The 21,866-nt window shown below is 41.3% G+C and overlaps 1 protein-coding gene across 1 annotated transcript in view; it reads left to right on the top strand.

The window, feature by feature from the left end:
* The window catches only part of MAOA (monoamine oxidase A), an 83,374-nt gene extending 62,573 nt beyond the window's left edge, over window positions 1–20,801 (top strand). Inside the window, exons 6-15 of the mRNA XM_007991453.3 lie at window positions 1,748–1,889; window positions 4,888–5,037; window positions 5,341–5,500; window positions 6,349–6,445; window positions 10,197–10,250; window positions 14,656–14,713; window positions 15,922–16,019; window positions 17,788–17,899; window positions 18,103–18,165; window positions 18,364–20,801. Coding sequence (XP_007989644.1) covers window positions 1,748–1,889; window positions 4,888–5,037; window positions 5,341–5,500; window positions 6,349–6,445; window positions 10,197–10,250; window positions 14,656–14,713; window positions 15,922–16,019; window positions 17,788–17,899; window positions 18,103–18,165; window positions 18,364–18,510 — 1,081 coding nt within the window. The 3' untranslated portion in view covers window positions 18,511–20,801. The remainder of the gene's footprint in view (window positions 1–1,747; window positions 1,890–4,887; window positions 5,038–5,340; window positions 5,501–6,348; window positions 6,446–10,196; window positions 10,251–14,655; window positions 14,714–15,921; window positions 16,020–17,787; window positions 17,900–18,102; window positions 18,166–18,363) is intronic.
* Window positions 20,802–21,866: the final 1,065 nt, after the last annotated feature.

Genomic DNA, 21,866 nt, shown 5'->3' with positions numbered 1-21,866 from the left:
TTACTGATATCCTTTCTTCTGCTTGATCAGTTCAGCTATTGAAACTTGTGTCTGCTTCACGAAGTTCTTGTGGTGCGTTTTTCAGCTCCATCAGGTCATTTATGTTCTTCCCTACACTGGTTATTCTAGTTAGCAATTCGTCTAACCTGTTTTCAAGCCTCTTAGCTTCCTTGCATTGGGTTAGAACCTGCTCCTTTAGCTCGGAGGAGTTTGTTATCACTCACCTTCTGAAGCCTACTTCTGTCAATTCGTCAAACTCATTCTCCGTCCAGTTTTGTTCCCTTGCTGGTGAGGAGTTGTGATCCTTTGCAAGAGAAGAGGTGTTTTGGTTTTTGGAATTTTTTATCCTTTCTCCACTGGTTTCTCCCCACCTTTGTGGTTTTATCTACCTTTGGTCTTTGATGTTGGTGACCTACAGATGGGGTTTCTGTATGGATGTCCTTTTTGTTGATGTTGATGCTATTCCTTTCTGCTTGTTAGTTTTCCTTCTAACAGGCCCCTCAGCTGCAAGTCTGTTGGAGTTTGCTGGAGGTCCACTCCAGACCCTGTTTGTCAGGGTTTCACCAGCAGAGGCTGCAGAACAGCAACTATTGCTGCCTGATCCTTCCTCTGGAAGGATCAAGGGGGCACCCACCAGATGCCAGCCAGAGCTCTCCTGTATGAGGTGTCTGTCGTCCCCTGCTGGGAGGTGTCTCCCAGTCAGGCTACACAGGGGTCAGGGACCCACTTGAGGAGGCAGTCTGTCCGTTATCAGAGCTCAAACGCTGTGCTGGGAGAACCACTGCTCTCTTCAGAGCTGTCAGGCAGGGACATTTAAGTCTGCTGAAGCTGCACCCACAGCTGCCCCTTCCCCCTGGTGCTCTGTCCCAGGGAGATGGGGATTTTATCTATAAGTCCCTGACTGGGGCTGCTGCCTCTTGTTCAGAGATGCCCTGCCCACAGAGGTGGAATCTAGAGCGGCAGTAGACCTTGCTGAACTGTGGTGGGGTCCATCCAGTTCAAACTTCCCCTTGGCTTTGTTTACACTGTCAGCATAAAACTGCCTACTCAAGCCTCAGCAATGGCGGACGCCCCTCCCCACACCAAGCTTGAGCATCCCAGGTTGATCTCAGGCTGCTGCAATAGCAGCGAGGATTTCAAGCCAATGGATATTAGCTTGCTGGGCTCCGTGGGTGTGGGACCCACTGAGCCAGGCACCGGAGGGAATCTCCTGGTCTACCGGTTGCGAAGACTGTAGGAAAAGCACAGTATCTGCGCAGGCGTGTACCGTTCTTCCTGGTACTGTCTCTCAGGGCTTCCCTTGGTTAGGAAAGGGAAATCCCCGACCCCTTGCACTTCCTGGGTGAGGTGACGCCCCGCCCTGCTTCAGCTCGCCCTCCGTGGGCTGCACCCACTGTCCAACAAGTCCCAATGAGATGAACCAGGTACCTCAGTTGGAAACACAGAAATCACCCACCTTCTGCGTGAATCTCACTGGGAGCTGCAAATCGGAGCTGTTTCTATTCGGCCATCTTGCTGGACCCTCCGCTCATTTTCAACTCATAATTTCTTAAGCAGGAGAAAACGTTAGTTTCTCTAAGAGTTAAAGAATGCATTCCTTCAGAAATTGAATCCTTGAGGATGTTTTTTTTTTTTTCAATTGCAGTAGAAAAACTTTCTGAACACACTAAATAGTGTTGTAAAAACATGACATTCTCTGACTCCCGTACATATTGATATCTGACTTCCACTTTTGTTCTGTAAACAGGACTGCTAGGCGGTTTGCTACTCTTTTTGTGAATATCAATGTGACCTCTGAGCCTCACGAAGTGTCTGCCCTATGGTTCTTGTGGTATGTGAAGCAGTGTGGGGGCACCACTCGGATATTCTCTGTCACCAATGGCGGCCAGGTATGGTGTGTATGTGTCTGTTCTGAAACAAGAGCTTCATCTGTGATTTTGCTTTCTCCCAGGGCAGTGTCTTTAATAATTGCTTCAGTATTTTGAAACATGAATAATTAGCAGCGTGAAATTATCTCAAAAAATTTTCTGAAAAAAAAAATTTCTAATTTCCTTTTGTCACTCCTGAAAAGGAGTTCACAGATAAAGAATGTTTCATTTTGAATTAATTAGGTTTTGAGAATTAAGTTGCTTCCTTTTGGTGGCAGGTCAAATTAGGCTGTTTATGTAGGAGAAGCTAAATTCCTAAAATAATTTCCAAAATTCTAGAAATTGTACAATTATTGTACTTAAAATCATCTCTGTTCCAGATACAAGGTTTCTGTCCCATCTGTTTATCAGAGTTATTCTTTTATGTTAACTGTTACAGAATGGAAGTGACTGTTCCTCCTTCTAATTTACACAAGTGATTATGGCCACTCTTGCCATAATCTGAATTCTGCCTTTTGGATTCTTAGTTTTTGCTGCCCACTTGAATTTGCCCAGTTTCCATATCGTTTCCTTTATTAATAAGTAGACCTATTTGGTTCATTGACTGGACACATGGCGAAGCCAGAATCCTAATTCCCCAGACTCTGAGATTCTCTGCTTCAACCCTTTCTGTTATCCAAAGAGAATGGGTATCTCTGTTCTATAAATGTTGTGCTTAGATGGTATGAGGTTTAATTAGTAGCAGTTTACTTCTAACTTAGGTTCTCTGAGTTCCCAAATTCTGAGTGCACAGTACAAGGTATAGAGTCTTTCTCTGCCAAATGAATTATTCCTCTCCTGAGGAGGTCACCGGAAATCCCCAAGTTCTTGTGACACCAAGAGTCATTGCCCATTTGACCCTTAGCTTTGACAAACGCAGGACAGTTGCATTTTTTAAGTGTCTTTACTTACAGGCAGAAATGCCAGATTACTCCTTTTAGTCAGTATTTTACTTTCTGAGGTATTTTGATTCATATTTGATATTTGTGTCCTTCATTCAGAGGAGCCAGGATACTTCTAGCCAAATTCTACATGACTTTTTGGAAAAATATGGTTCAGATGATTAATCTCAAACCATGATCACAATATTTTTCTAAAGAACTTAGGCTTATCCTATAATTTAATTCAACAAATACTAGACCTGGAGGGGTGGACAGTGAACAAGACAGAAACAGTTCATGGTCTTTCTACCACATTAAAACTCAAAATAACTCTTAGAAAACAGACCAGATTATAAGTTAAATGGTCCGGGTTTCTTGAAGAAAGACGAATCATGAATTTAGATCTGAACCACTATGGGAATTTTTTTCCTTTTTTTAAATTAATTTTTGAGACAGAGTCTCACTTTGTTGCCTAGGCTGGTCTCCAACTCCTGGGCTCAAGCAATCCTTCCGCCTCAGCCTCTCAAAGTGCTAGGATCACAGGCATAAGCCACCATGCCTAGCCAGGAATATTTTTTATGAAGAACTTTGGTATTGTCATTAAAACAGTAGCCAGTTACAAAAGTGCAAAAATCACTGCATGGCTGCTTATGCAGTTTTCTGGAGGAGCATGATTGAGGAATCTGTTAAGTGGTGGGCTGTGCACTTCTAACCATTTAAAGAATCTTCTGGCCAGGCGCGGTGGCTCACACCTGTAATCCCAGCACTTTGGGAGGCCAAGGCGGGTGGATCACCTGAGGTCAGGAGTTCGAGACCAGCCTGGCTTACATGATGAAACCCCATTTCTGCTAAAAATACAAAAAATTAGCCAGGCGTCATGGCACGCGCCTGTAATCCCAGCTACTCGGGAGGCTGAGGCAAGAGAATCACTTGAACCCAGGAGATGGAGGTTGCAGTGAACCGAGATCGTGCCATTGCACTCGGCTTGGGCAACAAGAGTGAAACTCCATCTCAAGAAAAAAAAAAAAAAAAAAAAAGAATTTTCTATAATAGGCTAAAAATATCCTTCTGGTTATTACCAAAAGCATTGTGTTAAGGAGTTACCTTCTTAGATTAAGCTGGAAACATTTCCATGGTGATCATAGCAGAAGGCAGGGGGTAGAGCACTTCTGGTCTTATAAGGGCCGCTCAAGAGAACTATTTAACAATATCTAAAGGAACAAGCAGATGCTTAGCCTTCACCCTCTGCCTCCACCTTGAAACTTACAGATAGTTTTGCAAAAAGTTACTCAAGATCTGATATTCCGATTCTTTTTATTTTTAAGATGGAGTCTAGTTCTGTCACTCATGCTGGAGTGCAGTGGCACAATCTTGGCTCACTGCAACCTCCGCCTCCTGGGTTCAAGTGGTTCTCCTGCCTCAGCCTCCCGAATAGCTGGGATTACAGGCATGTGCCACCACGCCTGGCTAGTTTTTGTATTTTTAGTAGAGGTGGGATTTCACCATGTTAGCCAGACTGGTCTTGAACTCCTGACCCCAGATGAGCCACTGCACCTGGCCCTTCTTCCCATTCTTAGAACATCATTTGGTGGTGACTAGTAGGACATGACTATCCCTAAAAGCATCCTGTAACTTTGTCTATAATATGGCACCATCTGCATCCTTACCTGCCTGGACAACCTCAGCCCAGAACTACAGGAATCAAAGGAAATTAGAAACCTCATCCTCTGGAGTAAGCACAGTGCCCGCCCCTTCCCAGGGCTCCCTCCACACCCTGCACTCTTGGGCATTTGAAGCCCACAAACTCGCCTATATTCCCACTTGGTCAGGGCAGCATTGGCATAGTGGAACATTTCTTCTGGTTCTGTGATTTTTATAAACTTTAATGGCTTTTCTTTGCTGGAAGCTGTGCAGGGAATGATCATTGAATTGTCTTGGCCAACTCTGCCTCTGTCCTAATGAATTCTTCTGACAGTTAAGTGTGCAGATATTGGAGGTGTGGCCTGTGACTTTCTGGAGGTTTTCTAATCAGTAGTCAGTAGGATTTTCCTTCCTTGGGCTTTCATAATGTTTCCTGTCCTACCTACCTCCCCCTGTAGGAACGGAAGTTTGTAGGTGGATCTGGTCAAGTGAGCGAACGGATAATGGACCTCCTCGGAGACAAAGTGAAGCTGAACCAACCTGTCACTCATGTTGACCAGTCAAGTGACAACATCATCATAGAGACATTGAACCATGAACATTATGAGGTAACTCAGTTGAGTCAAAAGGAGCATATAGTAAATAGGCCTTGTGTCTTTTGCAGCTTCTAACCAGATACAATTCAAGCAGTAGCATAATTAATGCTGACATGTTTCCGCCTCAGTCTTCCAAATTACCAGCCTTGGTTGACCGACCTTGATCTGTTTTGTTGCCTTACAGTTGCCTCATTGTCTCATTTTGTATGTTTTTACTGCTCAATGTTGTTTAGAAGTGATAAAGATGATTTTTCATGCCTGCTACAAAGACTGCAGCTCACATTTGAGGTAATATTTTGCTTGTGTGTGTCTTAGTGCAAATACGTAATTAATGCGATCCCTCCGACCTTGACGGCCAAGATTCACTTCAGACCAGAGCTTCCAGCAGAGAGAAACCAGTTAATTCAGCGTCTTCCAATGGGAGCTATCATTAAGTGCATGATGTATTACAAGGAGGCCTTCTGGAAGAAGAAGGGTAGGCTGCTATTATTCATGTTTAAACTATTATATGAAGAAATCACACTGTTTTAGGATTATTGAACAGAAGGTATTGAACAGAAACAAAGTATTTTCAAATTGGTAGAAAAAGGGTTAGAAATCTTGGTCTGTCAATTTCCTCATACCCTTGGCCACACATAATGACCCCAAGAGCACTTGTTGGCAATGAGAGGGAAGAAGGAGATCACATCAGTCATAAGGCCACCATTGCCCTGGCTCCTGGCATCTGTCCTGCTTCTTACTTTTTATGAGCAGAGTGAGATCAGCAGGCACCATGGAAAGAGCACTGCATTGAAGTTACACATTCCAGGACTTCGCTTGCTTGCTAGCATCAGACTGTAGGTGTAAAGTGGTGACAGTAATACCTACCACTAAGGTGTTGTGAGAATTAAATGAGGCGGGATCTTGGACTTAGAAAGCATCCCAGATATGGTGGCTATTGTTGATAAGCATTCTGGTTATACTAATCAGATTCCCTCCTGCCACCTCTTCCCTGGATTGGGTCGTTCCCTCCAGCGCAGCCCTTCTCTTTCCTCATGTGTGCTAGGAGCCAGGGTCATCTGACCATTTCTGTCATGCATTGGTTGGTCATAAGCCCTTTAGGTAAAGGTGATGGAGATGGGTCATTTTCTGTCTGTAGGTGAATAGACATCTTTATATATTCAGTGTGTGTACTTAACAAGACATAGCATCTAGGATTGGGGCCAAGACCAAGAGTTTGAGATTTGCCTTCCTCTTAAAAAATAGTTTATATATATTTATGTGTGTATGGGTGTCTCTGATGAGCTTGGTCTCGATCTCCCATTGATTTTTCTCCTGGTTAAGATTACTGTGGCTGCATGATCATTGAAGATGAAGATGCTCCAATTTCAATAACCTTGGATGACACCAAGCCGGATGGATCACTGCCTGCCATCATGGGGTAAGTTAGAGCTGGCTGTTCTACATTTTCCAAATTGTGTTGATGTATTGGTGTGGATGCTGTCAAAGTATATTGCTTTGGAATTAAGCTCAAGCAATGATGAATAATGCTATCAAAATATGTAATGTATTAAAATATTGCAGTAATGTTTTGTGTGTAGCACAAGAATACTGGGAAACTTTACTAAAATTGACACCATTTTGAACTTGTACCCATGTATGTCTTTCTCTCACACAAAGCTTACATGTTGAGGACGGAGTGAAAAAAAGCAGCTAGACAGGCAGTATGGTAGCCACCCCTGCCTACAGGCAGAATGTCCACAGCCATTCTGAAATGAGAACTAACCACTTTATTCTATCAAAAAATTCTAAATGGAGGGGTTCTCGGTTTTATCCTTTTCTCCATTCCAGATATCTGCTACATAGCAAATGTTAGTTGTTACCCTAAGATATAAGATAGCTGACCAATTGGGAGGCACAGTTCAGAGTTGAGCCAGGCCTTGATTGGATGGCATGGAAGTTTTTCTGGTGGGTCACTCTAGTTATCCTTCACCAGTGGTGCTTCACTTAACCTCCGAAGTGTGCAGATGTTCCAGGATCTGGCTCTGTGTAGGGAAAATGAGAGCTCTTCCCTTCTCTTCCCATTCTGGCACACAGCTGCCCTACTCGATGGGGGTACCGAGAAGGAAGTGGGGTCTCCACAAAGGAATTGCTAAGGAGTTCCACAGCCTCCTTGTTGCCTGCCTTTTGGCCTCCTCAAAAACTATGCAAATAAAAGGCGATTTGTTCTGGCACTCCGTAACAAAAGAACATAGCTTCAGTAGCAATCAAGTGACTTTTAAAGGGGAGACCAGTGGTCTCCCCTTTACCCCTGGGAAATGCATACCTCTTGCTCAAAGGGAAAGGTGAACTCATGCACATCATGTCATTGAAGGAAAATTACAAAGGCAAAAGGAGCAGACCCACATCCTAGGGAACTTAGAAAGCAGGTTGTGCTGCTGGGTTACTAATGAGACATTTTATAACCACCTCTCTCACTGTAACATATAAGAACACCAGCCTCCCTGAGAAAGGCAGGTGCTTACAACATAATGACCGTTGGAATAACACATCCTCTTCATCTCTAACCCCAATGGGCAGAAAAGGATATAGGTTGTTTGGGTAGTTTGACATCATCTTCTATGTGCCAGAGAAAAGCAGGAGGTTCAGGTACAGGTTTCAGGAGAATGTCAGTGAAGACCAATCCAACTATGAATGGAAGAGCATTGATGTTTTTCTTGCCCTAGGAGTTAGATATAGTGATGTCTTCTGCCATTTTGGGCTTTCTTTCCTTTTTTTTTTTTTTTTTTTTTTGAAAGTAGAACTCAATATTTTGATGATTTTACTTAAGATAAATAGTATAAAAGGAAAATGTTAAACAGTTGTGTTCTGTGGACAGCGGAGCTAAAACAAATATAAAATAATAATAATTGGTTATAGAGGACCAAGTATAGAAGATGAGAGTTTCCTTGGAAACTGAGGAATAGCAAAATAATCTGTTTCTTGGCGATGCGGTGTTAAAAATTAAAGCTACCATTTATTGAGCACTGGTTGTGGGTGCAAGTTTTTATGTGTACAATGCTTTTGGGCTTTCTTCAGCATTATTATTAACTAGGTTATCAGGGCTCAAATAATCAACCCAGTGTTAATGGAGTTATTTAGGCAATTCTTAGAAAGTGATATTCTAATTTCTTTCATCTTGACACTTGCCTCCACCCTGCTCTTTGCTCATGGCCACAGCCACGAAAACCTTGAAGATAGGGGTGGTAATTGCCCAGCACTGTGTTTCTAATAACCTGTTGGAAACTAGAAAGGATGTTGTACTTTAGAACTGTGAAACGTTTCCAACACAAAGCCAGCATGTTTAATTTCCTCAATAAAACACCAAAGTAAGTTAAAGCTTATTTATCCATAGTTGGGATTAGATCAAAGAGATTATTTCATTCATGACTTGAGGTTTGGCAGAAATAACCAACACTAACTGCCCTTTGGGAAGGGAACTGTAAAAAGTATACAAGACGAGTTGACTAAAAATGTTTTCAGATAAATCATTTAATCTTTTATCAGATATTGATGATTAAAAAATACTATATACATCTAAACGTACTGATTCTTACATAAACCCAAAATCTAACTAAAATAATCAATAACAAGCTATAACTTAAGGCATTAAATCATGCAAAATTATGACTATATTCCATAAAGTTCAATAGTTCAGATTTCCTAAATAGTCCACAGCTTTCTCTGAAATGCTATTCTCTGCGTTAACATACGTTTTTGCTTCTCAGAGTGATCTCAAATAACAGCCCTAAAGGAACTGCCAATCCAATTTGAGGAACACTTTAATTTGGGGGTAGGGAGAGGAGGAAATATCTGTTTTTTGCACTGATCTATCTGTCCTTTTGGTCTTGAATAAAAGAAATACACATTTAAAAATTTTTTAATGGAAAAATAATTTCATTGTCCTTTAGATCATTTGGATTTTTTAAAGCTTTCTTTGTTTTTTTTTTTGTTTTGTTTTGTTTTTATTGAGACAGAGTCTCACTCTGCTGCCCAGGCTGGAGTGCAGTGGTACGATCTCCGCTCATTGCAAGCTCTGCCTTCCGGGTTCACACCATGCTCCTGTCTCAGTCTCCCAAGTAGCCGGGACTACAGGCACCCACCACCACGCCCCGCTAATTTTTTGTATTTTTAGTAGAGACGGGGTTTCACTGTGTTTGCCAGGATGGTCTCGATCTTCTGACCTCGTGATCCACCCATCTCGGCCTCCCAAAGTGCTGGGATTACAGGCGTGAGCCACAGCGCCCAGCCGAAAGCTTTCTAATAATAGTATAACTAAGGACTTCATGTCACAATTCAATTCTTTTAAATATACATGCAGTTAGTAATATCAGTATAATAAATAGAATCTATTTGATTAAAGGGGAGCAGGCAGGTTATAACTGAGTTTTATTGAGTTACTTTATTTGGGGACTATATCAGGTCAGTTTCCAGGGAAGCTGACACAGAGCTGGAGATTTGGGTGCTGGAGGTTTATTGGGAAGTGCTCTGGGGATGACTACCTATGGCGGAAGGATTAAGCAGAACTTGAGCTCCAGTGTTGTCCCAACAAAGGCCTCCCCCATTCCCTTGGAAGTTCTGGAGCTGGGTGGCCCTTCAAAGTTGTCTTCAACTGCATCTAGGTCAGGACAACTCTGGGAAGGGGTGGGACCTTGAGCAAGGCATTCTCTGCTGTCCCGTCCAATTACTGGGGAAGATTTCAGCTGTGAGCTAAGAGTGATGATTGCCTGGTCCCAAAGGGAGGCCTGGGGGGCCCACCATGGCCTCCACTACAGACACATGTTTATATTTGTTTTTCCAGCTTCGATAACGTATTTGGCAGAAGGCGACAGTCATTACCAGAATAATCATTTAGCACAACATTAATTCATTCAACATTTGATTTCCTACTATATGCCAAAAATCATGTTAAACTTTAGAAGTAAAATATTGAATAGGAGGTCACTGGTCATGTAGGGAATCACAGCCTAGCAGGGGTTTTGGACACACAGGCAGACTAAAGACAACATGGCATTTGCCCTAGTAGAGGAGGAGAGTCTGAGAGAGTTCATTTAATGCTGAATAGCTACAGGTTAAGAATACTTCAAAAAGAAAGGGCAGCTCTTAAGATAAGCAGCTGTAACCTGATCATTCAATGTAACCTCTCTCTCCAGCTTCATTCTTGCCCGGAAAGCTGATCGACTTGCTAAACTACATAAGGAAATAAGGTAAGAGATTTATAACTGAAAAATAGATGAAAAAGTTAGCTTTGTATTGTGTTTTTGCACTGACACTAATAGAATAACATGAGGAAAAACACAATACTTCACAAATATTCTCAAAATTCCAACAAACCAACCTTTTGTATTTTGCTATAGCCCTCTTGACCTAGCCCTTGCCCATGTGCATGTATTAATTTTACATGTTTGTGTTTATTTTACAATGGTTAAGAGGTAGGATTTCCCTGTGAGATGGATGGAGAAAATAATAGAAAATATTAGCTGTGAAAAAAGCTGTAAAAACCGAATCCCAATCCCCTTTCAAGGCCATAATCCTTTTCTAAGATTCTCTGACATGGACTTTCTAAAAAGTGTATTTTAACTTATAGCAACTTGTGTACATGAAAGTATTCACTACTGATTATCTGGGACACAGTTCTGATGTTCCCTTATCTGAAAGTTTCCTAATATAAAATTTATTTTAGGACAGTGGCTTTTTGTTTTGTTTCTTTCTCCCTTTCTCTTTCTGTCATGGTATATTTGTTTTGTTTTGTTTTGGAATCCTTTGTTCAATTAAAATCTTACCTGGAGAGGTTAGCCTTTTAACATCAGAATTATTTGGCTGTTGGAGGGATGCCTCTGGGTAGCCCTAAAACCTCTGCTAGCTTTTAAAGAGGTCCAATACATACACAAAAATACAGACTTTTCTCTGAATGTAATTAAAAAAATTAAACAGCTAACCCATTAGCAGCCCTTGCTTTGGGAGTTACTCTGATGACTTTAGAAGTGGGGGAAAGGCTGCAGAATGAGTTCCTACATGTGCACACGGATTTGTTTATTTGAACAACCATGAGATTCAACAATCTCATGGTTTGCATGTAAGCTTTACATGGAAGAAACTCCCAGCTTCAATCCCTGTCAGGTTCTTCTCTGTTCACTGTAAGTGGTAAATGGTTGAATCTCAACAACCATGAGATTCAAACAACCATGAGATTGTGGAATCTCATGGTTGTTAAAAATTAACTCTACTCACTCAGTAGAGGAGGGATTTGGGGTCCAGTGATAGGGAATGATTTGTTCAAGGCTCCATAGCTAGTGTCTTAGTGCATTTGTGATACTGTAACAAATGCTTGAAACTGGGCAATTTATAAAGAATAGAAACTTATTTCTCACAGTTCTAGAGGCTGGGAAGTCCAAGATTATGATGCCAACAGATTCAATTCAGTATTTGGTGAGAGCCTGTTCCATAGGTAGCACTTTCTCACATGGCAGAAAAGGCAGAAGGAGGAAGGACAAAAAGGGATGAAGGTGGTGTCCTCACTTGGAGGAAGGCAGAAGGGCAGAAAGGGCCTAGCTAGTTCCCTCCAGCCCGTTTATAACGGCACTAATCTATTCATAAGGGCAGAATCTTCCTGATTTCATCATTTCCCCAAAGACCCCACCTCATAATACCATCATCTTGGAGGTTAAGTTCCAACATTTAAATTTTGGAGGGACACATACATTCAAATCATCGCAGCTAGCTTGTGACAAAAAGTCTGGAGTAGCATATAACGCATACTTTTTCATTACACCACACTAAGCTGACATTTTCTTTTGGATTTCCTGCTTTCCCTCCTTATTAATAGTAAAATAAATACCAGCCTGTAGGTAGACATTTGGTTATGATTCCACACAGTGGCTGAACTTCTCAAAAGTTCTTGTAAGGCAAAACCCTTACTGAATATGTCATTGACAAAAACAGTGGTTCCCAGATCTGACTGCATCAAAATATCCCAGAGGATGTTTGGAAAATATGTTTTTATAAGACATATATTGTGATTGAGTAGATTTGAGGTGGGGCCTGCCTATTTGTATATTTCAACAAGGCTTTCAGGTGATTATGACAAGCAACCAGATTTAGAAACCAGTGAATAAGTTCAACAAGATGATTTGCACAGTGGCCTCTTTTGGCCATCACTTAGGTTCTGTTATTTTTAGAACCAAATTAATCAATCAGTGCATTGTTTTAACATCCTTGCCTTACATATCTTTTCCAAAAATTTTTAATTTTAAAGGGAAGAAGGGAAAAGGAAAGATAATTTCCTGTGTTTGTATGAACTCATCCTTGGCTCTTCTAATAATATGAAATATAGTAAATAATGACTTATAACTATTATAATTGTTTTTAACATTCATGAATGAAAACTAACTATAGTGGAGGTTGATTGGATTTCAGGTTTCACTCTGCTTTAATAAAAATTTTATTACACATCCAGAAAGTAAGTTAAGCAGGCCTGGCGCAGTGGCTCACACCTATGATCCCAACACTTTGGGAGGCTGAGGCAGGCAGATTGCTTAAGTGTAGAAGTTGAAGACCAGCCTGGGCAACATAGAGAAACCCTGTCTCCACAAAAAATAGAAAAATTAGCCGGGCATGGTGATATGTATCTGTAGTCCCAGCAATTTGGGAGGCTGAGGCGAGAGGATCACCTGAGTCCAGGGAGGTTGAGGCTGCAGTGAGCCATAATCATGCCACTGCATTCTGGTTTGGGTGACAGAGTGAGACCCTATCTCAGAAATAATAATAATAGTAATAAGTTAAGTACTGTTGAGCTTTTTTAGAATGATCATTGCCGATACTTTCATTTTCTAATTAACTCAAAATGTCTGAATTATTGCTTGTAACACCCTTGTGAAGTAGATGTTAGAATCAGTCATCTCTTCATAGACTAGGCAAAGAGGGTACCATAGTAGGCTGAGGATGGATTTTGACTGAACAAATATTACCTGAGTACCTGCTATGGGCAGATTACTCAGAAGAGTAGGGCCTTACCCTGCTATTAATTAGCTGAGCAAAATCAAACAAATCTCTGCAGCTCCCTGAGCCTCGGTTTCCTCATCTCTGAAATAAGGGGCTTGAATCAGGCTGAGAGAGACAGACAGGCAGGCAGTAGTCTTGAGACTTCTTCCCATTATTCCTTTCCTTTATGACTTTTTATATATAATGTGAGCAGCTCTTTGAAGGAAGCCAGACTTTCTCTGACTGTCCTGAAATTTAACTATCCACCTAAATATCTATCTAATGTTGCATGACATCATCTCAGGAGTGGCATTTGTCTCTCCCTTAAAACTTTCCATGGAAAATGGTGACAATAAGCAAAGTTTATAATCCGCCTCCTCCTCCTGACTTTGTACCTATGAGGTAAATGTTCTGGAAGTTATATAAATGGTATAAGTGTGAGGATTTAGATGAATTTATAAGGTTACACTTTGTCCCACATTATTCAGAGAAATTGGGGGCATGTCCTTAAAATATTTTCTAATGTAATTGGCAACATAAAATTGTATATTTCTAAATCTCTATTTCTTTATTACCAGGAAGCTTGAGCTCCCCCCGCCCTGCATAATTTTGTCTCTTCAGCTTTTAATACTTGTCTTATAGATTTGACTCAAACCTTTTGCCACATTTTTAAGCAAATATTTTTCCAGTTGCTTGTTATCCCTTAACAAATATTTTAGGGCATTTTCAAATGTTTAAACTATATTAAAACTATAAAAGGTAAATAGGAAAAGTATATAACTGGATCAGTGTGAACCTATGCAAACAAATCCAGAAATAAAACCATTAATTTCTAAAACAGGTGATTTTAGTAAATTAGACCTTTTAAAAAAATTCACCATGAGTAGTTGTGAGTTAAAATGTATTTCATTTCAAAAAGAGTTTATATAAGTACAACCACTAATTTTTTCAGACATGAAAATACCATGTTCTGGGCTAGTCATTTAGATAATGAATTATAAGAATAATGAAAGGCTGTGTTTGAGGTAACATTAGCATATTGTGCCCATCCCTCAGATACACTTTGAAATACTGTGGTCCACAGATCATTCTATCAAGTGACAAATTCCTAGACTGAAATGACTGTAGATACTTTCTGTATAGCATATCTTATGTTATGCTTAAAAGATTAAATGAGCTTTATATGTTTGTAGGTAATTAAAACACAAGTATAGGATAGTTGAAAGACACCATCACTTATACTATAGACTTATAAAAGGGATCATTTTAGAATTCTACGCATTCCAGAAAAGTTATATAGAATCAGTTCCTAAGACTGGCTAAACTTAATTGAATCCATTTTTCCCATTTTTATCTCAAGAAGATATCATATTAGGTAGTGAAAGAGGCAAAAATGTAAAAAAGAAAAGAATAATTCCATTGAATCCTCAAATTAAATGACTATTGAGGCATCGAAAGTTAATTTGAGTGCAGGGATTCATGGAACTGCTCATTTATACAGTTACAGAAGGCCATGGATTTTAATTTTTCTGTAATAAATCTGGTTGATACCAAGAGCTCTAGAACTCACTGGATTTATTCTATACCCATCAGTTACTCCTTCCCTAATTTTTTTTTGGCTCTGTTTTATAGGAAGAAGAAAATCTGTGAGCTCTATGCCAAAGTGTTGGGATCCCAAGAAGCTTTACATGTAAGAAACTCCCAGCTTTAATCCCTAGCAGGTTCTTCTCTGTTCATTATAAGTAGTAAAGCAAAGCAGATTCTGATTTTCTGACAGTCTTATGAAGACAGTATAAAGCGATATGCTTAACTTGGAGGATAAACTTCAGCAGTCACAAAAGGACATTAAAAGCTGGTGTTAGGTGCATGGAATTTCTGACACAGTAACTCCTTTGGGCTGTTTAAATTTTCACTAGATTACTGGCAGCCAATTGTAATGAGAGCCTAGAGCTGCAGGGATTATGTCAAGAATGGGTGAGATGGGTTCCCAGAACAGTCCTGTCCTCAGTCAGTGTCACTTACCTGCTGCACAATTAAATTCCAGATATGTCATCATTTGTTGGCGAAGGCAAAGTAGTATGGTACTTGACAAGATAGACTGAATCTAGAGTCTCTTCCCAGGTCAAAGTCATACTAATTTATTTTTCCATGCGTGAACTCAATTCACAACTCATTTAGGAATATCAGTGCTTTCAATCCACCACTGAAAGCAATTAGAAGAATGAAATTACGTCTTTTTGCAAAAAATACCAATAGCTGGGGGCTCTTTCAGGGCTTTGTCTCTAAACTGTTCAAATAATAAACTTTGTGAATGTGCCAGGGAAATTAGAGAAGGTTCTCTCGTGTCCCCTAGGAAACATTTTTCATCTGAATTGCCCCTTTTTAGTGGAATTCCCATCATTCATGTTTCCAGCTTAGAGAAGGGGTTGGGAAAAATGCTTTTCTTAGACATTTGTTTGTCTTCTGCCTCCTCCTTCCCACCCTTTTCTTAGCAATAATGCCTGGTAGATGGAGAAGTAAAGTCTGTTATTAGAGACTCCAGAGATTTGAGCAGACCTTTCCACAAGCTGAATTGTTGATGGGGTTTCCTATAGACTTAGCTCTAAAGACTTCAAAATCTGCATGGATGGATGGATACCCCTCTCTCCCAGATACCGGAATACTTCCATGTCTTCCCTAATCAAGAAAATGGGAAGAGCAAAGGATACATGTTTTGCCACATGGTCCTTCACAAAAGGCCATTACTTGGTACTCTCATGTTTCCCCTTAAGTGAGTTAGAAAAACAGGATCTTCTTTATTTTCTTAATGTAAACTTTTTGTTAAAGCAACGATATTGTTGACTTGCAGCATTTCAGCTTTGTTTTCTCTTTTGCATTTTCTTCCCCACTGAACTGCAGCCAGTACACTATGAAGAGAAGAACTGGTGTGAGGAGCAGTACTCTGGGGGCTGCTACACGGCGTACTTCCCTCCTGGAATCATGACTCAATATGGAAGGTATTATGCAAGCACTACGCCAATTAATCCAAGACCTGTGCCAAATTTAAAAGGAAAAGCAGAGTTCAATGGGAATTCTAGAAATAGTTGTCAAAATCCCCATTTCTTATGTCCTAGATAATACTTGTATATTTCTGGATGTCCATAGAAAAATAAGGATGTCATTACATAGAACAATAGCTGTCAGCATATAGAACAACAGCAGAACAGTGGGGAGGATTTCAGATGTGAACAGTGCTTGTGAGAATGAAGCAAGCTGCAGTGTCCTCCAAGGGGCCTTCGTGAGCTCAACTTGACATTTTAGTCTCACATGACTGCCTTAGGCTCCTTGGCACCAGTCAACACGGAACAACATTGGACGTTGTTTATCCAACACGTCTGTCTTGCCAACAGAGCAGCATCAGCAGACAGTTCTCTTCAGGGGAAGAGTCCTCACTGTATACAGTTGAGGTGTGAGGAAATGACATCCACGTGGGGTGGGGAAGTCCACCTTGACCTAGAAGCCCCTTGCCCCATGGAAGCCATTATCTCTATGCTCCATAGGCATAGTGTCCAGTAACTTGCTCAGTTATAAGACTTGCTCAGTTACAAGAGATACCACACTCAGGGAAGCCCAAAGTGATAGCCTCCTACCAGGTATTTACAATTCATTTAGAGTCCTCCCAGCCTGGATGCAGTTTACTAATGTGGGGGCAGGAGGGGAGGCACTTTTAGCATAAGTGGTGCTGCCTCCATAGATGGCATTACACCTTCATCTGGTTTCCAGAGAGACAGAGCTAGAATGTTAATACAAGGTCACATTTGTCCACCGAAAAGAAGTATTTATTAACCTTTTCGTTACAGGAGTTTTTGGTCTGTTTTTTTTGTTTGTTTGTTTTTCTTCTTCTTAAGTGATTCAAATCGCCTTTGTTTCACAATAGCAGGATTGATGAACTGGATTAGTTCTGGCATCAAAGTAGAAGTCTAGAAGACAAGACTAAGATAAGGCATAGATGAAGCCCAGGGTTCTGGAATTGGAAAAAGGAGTGCCAGCGGGTTGAGATGAAGGCCATCAGGGTGGGGGGCAGGACGTGCAGCTTGGGAGAGTTCATGAAACTAGCTGTGGACATGGCGGGAGTCAAAGCCAAGAAAGTTGGAGGGGACAGCTGTCCATTCAGTCCAGCCCCTCTTTGTAAGAGGAGACCCATTTCCTTGCCCTCAGCCAGTCCCTAGAGAAGCTCAGAGAAGCTAACTGTACAGAGGTTGTTTTCTTAAAGAGACACACCCATATAATGTCTCAGGTCTCTCCTTTGCCAGAAATGACAGTTAACGTCCCTGTCTTCCCACTTGCCACTGTAGTTCCTCCTGACAGACTGGGAGTGCCTGCAAAGCTGGATCTGTGGCTGTTCTCAAGAAGAGTGCACCCTCCCCCGAGAAAGACAGGATAGGGAGAAGAATGGACTGCCAACAGGAAACACAGCAAAGAAATCTGATTTGGGGATTGAATACATGTTCTTATATTCCAGCTCTGGCTGGCTTGGCAAAGGTCAACATCCCCTTTAATGATTGATGATCTGATGGCCTGATTCTCCCTGGCTTGAAAGTTCAGATCCTCTACGCAGACCCAGAAAGCAAAAAGTGGCCTTTCACCTTGGGCTAAGTCATACGGGTGTTTTTTAAACAGTCCGAATTTCTGTGCCTTCTGCAGACTAAATGAGGGCAGTGCTTGGCTCCTTTACCCTGCCCACCTTCCCAAGTAACTCTGTGTAACCTCTTGGTTCCCTTGAAGGGTGATTCGTCAACCCGTGGGCAGGATTTTCTTCGCGGGCACAGAGACTGCCACAAAGTGGAGCGGCTACATGGAAGGGGCAGTTGAAGCTGGAGAACGAGCAGCTAGGGAGGTAAGCAGGAAAGCCCAGGCTCTCTCCCTTCTGAGTCACGGCAACGTTTTTGGCATCTGGTCTTGCTAGTTCTTGACACTGATAGAATCTATATGTCCATTTCTCTGCCCCTCACTCATGGGGCTCATCTGTGGCTAGCAGGGCCTTGAATCTGTAGAAACTATACAGCCTCTTTTCATAATACCATGGTCACTTTCTTTCAGGTCTTAAATGGTCTCGGGAAGGTGAACGAGAAAGACATCTGGGTACAAGAACCTGAATCAAAGGTCAGTTTGGTGGCTCTGGGCACTATCTCTCCTTAGACCCATCATGGAACATAAAACTCACATCTCCCTTCTTCTAGCCTCTGATTTAATTATAGATGCAACTATCCCAGGGGTCTCCATGCATGGATCTTGCAGATGTGTTTTGTTCCTCCATGTCAGCATGAGTTTTTTGCTCATGATCTGTGTTGCTTCATCTAGGACGTTCCAGCGGTAGAAATCACCCACACCTTCTGGGAGAGGAACCTGCCTTCTGTTTCTGGCCTGCTGAAGATCATTGGATTTTCCACATCAGTAACTGCCCTGGGATTCGTGGTGTACAAATACAAGCTCCTGCCACGGTCTTGAAGTTTTATTCCTATGCTCTCTACTCATTGATTTTCAATATCGCCAAAGGAAAATATTGACAAATTTAAAGGCTGTGTCATTGGGCCATTTTTAAGTGTACTGGATTTAACTACCTTTGGCTTAATTCCAATCATTGTTAAAGTAAAAACAATTCAACAAATCGCCTAATTAATTTCAGTAAGATCAAGCTCCATCTTCTTTGTCTGTGTAAACCAACTCATGTGAATTGATAGAATAAAGCCTTGTGATCACTTTCTGAGATTCAAAAAGTTAAAGGTGATGTGCTCATCAGAAACAATTTCTGTGTCTTATTTTTACTCCCGTCAATGCAAAATACCTGATGATTTCAGAAACAAAGCATTTGACTTTCTCTCTGTGGAGGTGGAGTAGGTGAAGGCCCAGCCTGCGACTGTCCTTTTTCTTCCCTTAGGCAATGGTGAAGTGTCATTACAGAGCCTGGAGGTTCCCAGCCTCCTGGAGGAAGCAGCCTCCACTTCGGATCAGGAAATAGTAAAGGAAAGCAGTGTTGGGGGTAGCAGCATGCAGACCCTCAGACCAGAATGGGGACATCTTGTGAGCTGCTGCCTCAGGAATCTCCTGACCACTTCTAATTCCTCCGACTTTTCTAGACATCTAGTCTCAGTGCTAGCTTATTTGTATTTTTCCTCTTTCACTTCTTATGGAGGAGAGTGTTTAACTGAGTTAGAATGTTGAGACTGACTTGCTGTGACTTGCGTGCAGCTTTCCAGTTGAGCAGAGGAAAATAGTGGCAGGACTGTCCCCTGGGAGGGCTCCCCGCTTAGCTCTGTGTGGGACCAACTGCAACTGGCATCTTCTCTTCCCCCTGGAAGGCAGCTAGACACCGATGGATCCCTGTCAGTTGTAACATTCTATTTCAACTTCGGGAAAGCAGCAGTTTTCTTTTTTTTTTTTTTTTCCTATGACCACAGAATTAGACATACCTCTCAACTTACATATGTCTTCAACATGGTTACCTCTGCATAAATATTAGCATAGCGTGCCAATTTCTCTTGAGTACTGAAATACACATGAGAAATTTGACTGTTATTTGTTGAGACTATCAAACAGAAAAGAAATTAGGGCTCTAATTTCCTTAAAGCAAGCTCGCTTTAAGGAAGCAAAATTGAGTCATTTTATATATGAAGACTAAGTTCTCTATCTTAGGAGTAATGTCGGCCCAGAAGGGTGCCCACTTCTTGTTTTCCCATTTTAAAAACTCAGATTTTAAAAGCCCTTTCCAAAGGTTTCAGCCATAAAATGCTTCTTTTTTAAAATGTATCAACATATTTTTATTTAAGGGGAATTAACAATTGCCAGGGGAAGCCAGCCAACCCAGTTTATTTATATCATTAACCTTATACATTCAAACCTAAGTTGCTGGACCCCAGTGTGAGGGCATACATCTTCCAAAGTTTTGCCTATCCTAAGAGCTGGATTTTTCTGCTGCTCTTTGTCTTGCAGTTTAGCTAATTTAGGAGTTTTGAGAATGTATTGAAAATGCTCCAGTACATACGGAGTTGCTGCATATTATATCAAACTGCTTTGAGAAATCTCGTCCCTAATCTATTGCAGTTGTTTCTATTAACTTACTGATTAACACAGTCCTGACACACCTTTTGGGAAATGCTGACTTAAACTCCTTAACTGGCAACAGTTGGAACAGTAATCAGTTTGTTAACATATTTAAAGTCTTGAATATTGAAGACCTCATAAGGATGTGATTTACCCTTTTCAATTTTTTGGAAAACCATTTAATTTATTCTAATTAGATTAACCCTGTGAATCTACGGATTGGATATCAAAATGAATGCCAGTCCAGATGTGCCTAGACACGAAATTGGAGCTGAGGACTCTCACCATATGCGAGTTCATCCAGTATGAAGATACCATAAGCCTTTTCTCTGAACCAGAGAAATGAAAGTCAGTTTAAGAGGCTGATACATCTTGGCCCTGTTAAGGCATCCACTTCACAGCCGTGAAGGCTGAGTCAGCCCCACTCCATAGGTAGGCCAAGAATTAGATTTTAAACCTTCATCTGTCTGTCCCAGTTAACTGTTAAATAAGGCCTTATCCTCCACTGAAGAGTATAGATTGAAGGACTGTGAACTATGTTTAGTCTGATTGTGAAATTGGTGCCTAATGTTCCATGTCTGAAGTTTGCCCCAGTGCTACATGTTGGAGTAGACCTATGTGTGTGCTTTGCCATTGAAGTAAGATTTTGCCTGTATGGTACTGTTTTGTTTGTTAATAAAGTGCACTGCCACCCCCGATACAGACTCGACTCCTGTATTGAGTTGATAGCTCTATGCAGAAAGTTCAATGGCTTCTTATAGCAGGAGGTCACAGTGAGGCATTGTCTATGGAGGATAGGCTTAGGAAATCGTTTGGTATCGACTGCAAATTCTCAAAGTTGAGTTTGACTCTCATGTGTTATTGAGGTTTTCTGGGAACTGATTAAATGCTGAAATACTGTAGCCTGCCTGACTGGGCCACAGATGTGGATTCTGGTCCAAGTTTTCTCACCTAATTAGCTTATGATACCTTGAGCAAGTCACTTTGGTTCTCTCGGTCTCCACATCTGGAAAAGGTTGGGTTGCATTAGATGGCTTCTAAGCATTCTTTTCATGGCAGCATAATGTGGTCTATGCATTTTGTTGCCAGCGCTGTATTTTTGCCTACTGGTATGCCAGGGGCAAAAAAATCAGTCTTTCTGTACCCTGCTTTACTCCTTGTCCTAGATTGGGTTCCCTGGAAACAGGCTCTAAGATACAGAGTCAGGGCAAAAAGTTTATTGAAGACAATCCTCAGAAAATACACCTAAGAGGATGAGGAAGGCAGGACTGGGCAGGAGAGTCGACTTACAATGCAGTTGCAACTACAGGTTCTAATGAGGAGCTAGGAAGACCCTTCAGAAGTGTCCCTCATTGAGACAAGGAGGTCTGGACTCTGTGACCCTTCATCAGCCTCCCTCTGAGAGAGGGTGTTACCTGGGGTAAGGCAGGTTCAAGGACGATTTCTAGTGAGGAACTGTAGCTGGGAACTTCAGTCAGCCTGTATTCCCTGCAGATCCAGGGCGGAGTACTGCATTATCTACTTTACTCCCATAGAAAATACAGAGTCGCCTTGTCATGTAAAAGACATCGTGAACTTGAACTTTGGTTTTATAGATAGAATGGAGCTCTCTCTGTGAACCTATCCCTGTTAGGTAAAGGAACTTCTTTTAGTGGGTTGTATTTCTGCACTATTCTTTACATGGAAGAAAGAAAAATCAGAATTGGAAGGAACCCTGGAAATGATTTCATCTCTGTCTCAATGAGGGAGCCCCACCTACAGAA

This window comes from Chlorocebus sabaeus, chromosome X (genome assembly GCF_047675955.1).
Source record: "Chlorocebus sabaeus isolate Y175 chromosome X, mChlSab1.0.hap1, whole genome shotgun sequence".
Taxonomy (NCBI): domain Eukaryota; kingdom Metazoa; phylum Chordata; class Mammalia; order Primates; family Cercopithecidae; genus Chlorocebus; species Chlorocebus sabaeus.
This window is presented reverse-complemented; position numbering and strand designations above follow the sequence as displayed.